General features: G+C 48.7%; 1 protein-coding gene across 1 annotated transcript; it reads left to right on the forward strand.

Moving 5' to 3' along the window:
• The first annotated feature begins 287 nt into the window (after window positions 1–287).
• Window positions 288–4,596, forward strand: CYP8B1 (cytochrome P450 family 8 subfamily B member 1). Its single transcript, XM_079114163.1, has one exon. The coding sequence runs from the start codon at window positions 413–415 to the stop codon at window positions 1,916–1,918; it is 1,506 nt and encodes a 501-aa protein (XP_078970289.1). The 5' UTR covers window positions 288–412; the 3' UTR covers window positions 1,919–4,596.
• Window positions 4,597–5,275: the final 679 nt, after the last annotated feature.

Consider the following 5,275-nt stretch of genomic DNA (forward strand, 5'->3'; position numbering starts at 1 on the left):
AATAAACTTTTTCTTCTCTAAGTTGTTCTTGGCAGTTATTTTGATTACAGTAACAAATAGATGACTAACACAACATGTATGGTCAATAGGTCATGGAGGTAGGCGTGTACTCAAGGCAGCTCACAGTAGAGGGTGCAGCTGGTAAGCAGGCTGTGATCATAACTGGAGGTTTCTCTTTGAGCTTCTTCCTTCTGGGCACCTCCTCCTTCCTCACCTGATCAGGCTCAGTCACGTGCTAAATCAGGGGTACATATATCTCCCAGGTGCTAGCTCACTAGGGTTATTTACCACAATTTTCATCCACAGAGCAAGGTTCAGGTGGATAGACCTTTGCATTCCTGACCTGTGAAAGCTTCACAAAACTCTTCTGGCATCCGGAGAGCACCAGAGCTTAGCCTGCAGGAGCATAGCCATGGTACTCTGGAGTCCAGTGCTGGGAGTCCTGCTGGTGATCCTTGTGGGATACCTGTGTCTTCCAGGGCTGCTCCGACGACGCAGGCCCCAGGAACCTCCTCTGGACAAGGGCTCTATGCCCTGGCTGGGCCATGCCATAGCTTTCCGGAAGAATATGTTTGAATTCTTAAAGGGAATGCGGGCCAAGCATGGGGATGTTTTTACAGTGCAGCTAGGGGGCCAGTTCTTCACCTTTGTAATGGACCCCCTCTCCTTTGGACCCATCATCAAGGACACAGAGAGAAAACTAGATTTTGTGCAGTATGCCAGAGAGCTGGTACTAAAGGTATTTGGATACGAGGCAATGGAGGGGGACCACCATATGTTGCACTCAGCCAGTACCAAGCATCTGATGGGAGATGGCTTGGAAGATCTCAATAAGGTCATGCTGAAAAGCCTGTCCTTGATTATGCTGGGGCCCAAAGGCTGGAGTCTGGATGCCAGTTTCTGGCATGAGGATGGCCTCTTTCAGTTCTGCTACAGGACCTTGTTCAAGGCAGGTTACCTGAGCTTGTTTGGCTACACAAAGAACGTGGCACAGGACCTGTTACAGGCAGAAGAGACATTCATGAAGTTCCGCAGGTTTGACTGTCTTTTTCCACGGTTTGTCTACTCCCTGCTGGGGCCCAGGGAGTGGCTAGAAGTGGGCCGGCTCCAGCGTCTCTTTCACAAGACACTCTCTGTGGAACACATCCTGGAGAAGGATGGCATGAGCAGCTGGTTATGCTACATGCTTCAGTTTCTGAGGGAGCAGGGAATGGACCCAGCTATGCAGGACAAGTTCAATTTCATGATTCTCTGGGCCTCCCAAGGGAACACAGGGCCAACCTCTTTCTGGGCTCTCTTGTTCCTCCTGAAGCATCCAGAAGCCATGCAGGCTGTGAAGAAGGAGGCCACTCAGGTCCTGGGTGAAGCCAGGCTAGAAGCCAACCAGTTCTTCACCTTCGAATTGAGTGTCTTGCAACATACCCCAGTGCTGAACAGCGTGATGGAGGAGACCCTGCGTCTGGCAGCTGCACCCACCCTCCTCAGGGTAGTGCAGAAAGACTATACCTTGAAGATGTCCAATGGACAAGAGTACCTGCTCCGTCACGGAGATAAAGTGGCTCTCTTCCCCTACCTCTCAGTGCAAATGGACCCTGACATCCACCCCAAACCCACTACCTTCAAGTATGATCGATTCCTAAACCCCAACGGCAGCAGAAAAATGGACTTCTACAAGGAGGGCAAGAAGATCCACCACTACAACATGCCCTGGGGCTCAGGCGTCTCCATCTGCCCGGGTAGGTTCTTTGCCCTCAGTGAGATGAAGCTCTTTATTTTGCTCATGGTCACATATTTTGACCTGGAGCTGGTGGACCCTGACACAGCTGTGCCCCCTAGGGACCCACAGCGCTGGGGCTTTGGCACAACACAGCCCAAACACGACGTGCGCTTTCGATACCGCCTGAAGCCTATGGAATGAACTCTGCCAAGACAGCCAAGAGGGGGCCCCCTTGTGGTCTCCCACCTTTCCTCACTCCTCTGCAGCTCCAGGCCCTCTCTGACTACCCCTCCTGCTGGTTCTGCGGACCTCTGCCTCTATCCTATTGTCCTTGCTGTCTGACCTCCTAGCCATCTCAGGCTTACCACTCTTCCTTTAAAACACCACCTTTCCCAACGGGTTCTGCAGAGCCCTCCCCCCACAGGAAGTCCAGTGGAAGGGGAAATATCTGAGAGCAATTCAGTTTGGAGAGATGGTGCCTGCCTTGAGTAGTCCTGTCTACAGAAACTGCTCCTGTGCTGACTAGGCATCTTGCAAACATGGAACTCCCACCCCATTTTGTGCCACAACGCTTATTCCACATCCTGTGGAACTCAGGTTCTTTGGGGATTTTTGTTTTTTTCAGGATAGGGGGTGGGGTGATGGGTTTTGGGGTTTTTTGTTTGGTTTGGTTTTTTCTTTTTTGGAACTGGGGATCTAACCCAGGGCTTCACTGTGGGAGGCAAGCGCTTTGCCATTGAGCTACGTCCCGGCCCTGGAAGTCAGGTTCTAGAACAGTATTGTCATATAGAAATATGAGGCAAGTCACATGTGTAATTTTAAATTTCCTAGTAGACATATTCTTCAAAAATACAAAAGGTAGAATTCATTTCATATGTTTTATGTAGCCCAATGTATCTAAAGAACTCACATTTAAATTTGTGACCAATTTTTAAAAAATTAATGAAATAATTTGCATCCCTTTCTTTGTCCTGGCATCAAAATCTGGTAGTACTTTACCTGGGCAGCACTCCTCAATCCAGAATAGCCACTCGGTAGTCACCCAGTGGCTATCATGCAGTTCTAGAGAAACACTGCATTCGATGTAGGACTTATTCTAGGTCCCTCCTTGCCGCCCTCATCTCCTCTGTACATCCCCACCCTAGGGTGATTTCAGTCCTCCCTTAGTTACCGCAACCATTGCTAAGTTGGAGTTTTCTCTACCCCTTCATCATCCATCTCCCCATGGGGGACCCACAACCTTTGATCCAGCTTGTCCCCACTGGAGCTGAGCATCTCTCCTAAGCACTGTCGGAACCACTCTCTCCTGATTTCCCTGCCTTCTCTGCTCGGGACTTTCCTCCACACCCCATTGCCAAAGGCACGCCCTTATCCTCTCTTGCTCTCCTCCACACATAGTGGGGCCCTTGTCCAGTCAGCTCAGTCCCCTGTAATGGCCCTGAAATGTGTCCTCTCCCCTGGCCCACAGCTAATTCTTAGACCTGTGACTTTATAACAGGGAATTAGAAGCTGCTTTTGCTGAAAGCACTCACTTTTCACTTGGACCTGCAGATGCTCAGTGGGTAACTGAAAGCAGCATAAAAGCTTGGCATTTATGCCTTCATTTTGTGTGTTTCTTTTATTACCTTAAACTTTGGGTCTCGTTCCTGCTCTGCTCTGTATGTAGGCATGTAAATATTTAAGGAGTGTTCATCCAAAGCTAGTAATCCTCCCCTATCAAGGCTGAAGACATCAAAGTAAGGTATACTAGGGTAGTTTCAAGATTTTAAGGGACATTAAAAATCTTGGACTGTTGGGAGATATCCTAGTTCTTGGTCCGCAGCAATTAATGTCTCAAGTGTATAAACTTGCAGAGAGGCGCATTCCACTCTGACCACCTAGGAATGTAAACAACTGCCCCCAAATTTACCTAGTGTTACCAAGGGAACCTGTATAGGGGCCTGGTGGTCTGATCCCCCGTGGCACATTGTGATTGGGTTAAAAGTCTATAAAATGTATGGTTTTTCCTGCAATAAATGAGTTTGCAGTTTGCTCGCCACAAGCCTGCTTTTACCCAACTCCCGGGGCCTGGGTTATGGTTCCGTCAGCTCTTACCTGCGCCTGAGCTAGCCTGGCACATACCCTACACTTGGACAGCTTTTACAATAACCTGTTCCAGATTCCTGGAGTGGAAGCTAGAAGTCTCCCATCACCCTACACCTTCCAGGAACAGCAGAGCCTCAAAGGCAGATCACCCTATGATGAAACTATCCCCAGCAATTAGGAGCAATTGTCTCATAGATAATGAATTTCCCCCTTCCAGGATCATATGTTTGATGGATAAAAATCTTGTGAAGCAGATAGAGATTGCCCCCTCAATTAATAAAGGACTTTTTCAGAGCCACCTCACAGAACCAGAACTGAGATAATAATCAACCAGACCACAGTTTGACCAAGACTGCTTAATTTTGCACACCTCTCAGCCTCTGACCCAGTTCTTCCTGTATTTAAACCAAAAGTTCATGTCAGCACCCCAAATGCTTGGTTTCAGTGGTCTTCCCAATATGGTTGTACTGATGAGAGTTCCTTTTCCCATTTGGGTTTTGGGGTAAGTAAGGCCCAAGCTTAGGACTCTGGTAACACTTCTGCATTTCTCTCTATACCAGGCCTGCCTGTCCTTGGTTCACACAGCCACTAGAGGCCCTTTTCTAAAAAGAGAGGCCTCTGACTGCCACCCTTTTACTTTCCTGGCTCCCCATTACCCCCACACAACGTGCATTTGAGTTTTGCCATACTTGGTCCCCAAATTTCTCTCCATCCAGTGAAATTCAACTTTTTCCAATGGAATCATTTCTAAAGCAGAAGTATTTCTTCTGCTAATCCTAGTGTCAGTTACTTCCAGAAGATTTCCTGTGTTTCACCCACCCCACCCCAGAAATGACCTCTGTCCCCTTGGGCTCCCTAGTACCACTAGTATCACAGCACATATATGATGTGTCATTGCTTTGTGTCTTGATTGCCTTCTCCTGTCCCAGACTGGAGCCACCAGGGCACGGTTTCTCATCCATTCTCCTGATTCCCAAATCTCCAAATGCAGATTAAATGCTAGCATCCTTTCAGTCTCAGCTATTTTACTTTATGTCTTCAAATCACTTCCTGCCCCTCCCTGGCCTCAGCTTTCTGATAAATGAAATGGAGGCAATTCCCATGGGAGGCATGCTTATCATGGCCAGGAGGAGTGGAAGGGTGTTGCCTGTCTAATAGCAGAGCCATCTAGAATTGGGACAGATTGAGGAATAATTGTGGGAGCTGGATAGAGGAACCTGGAGAAGGTGGGCCCAGGCAGCATGGAACCTCACAGCAAGGTCCAGCCAACAGGCTTCCTCCGCCTATCCCACATCTCTCACTGGCTTCTTCCCCAATTAGCTGTGTGACCCTGGGTCAGGGCCTGCATTTCTCTGGGTTTAGCTGCCCCCAAATGATGATGTCTGCCTGGAGGACAGGCTATTTCACAAAGGCCAGGAGCACAAGGAGAGGGGTTGTGTAGGGGATACAGGAGAAGGAGAAGGGAACAGGAAA

Source organism: Sciurus vulgaris (genome assembly GCF_902686455.1).
Source record: "Sciurus vulgaris genome assembly, chromosome: 16".
NCBI lineage: Eukaryota > Metazoa > Chordata > Mammalia > Rodentia > Sciuridae > Sciurus > Sciurus vulgaris.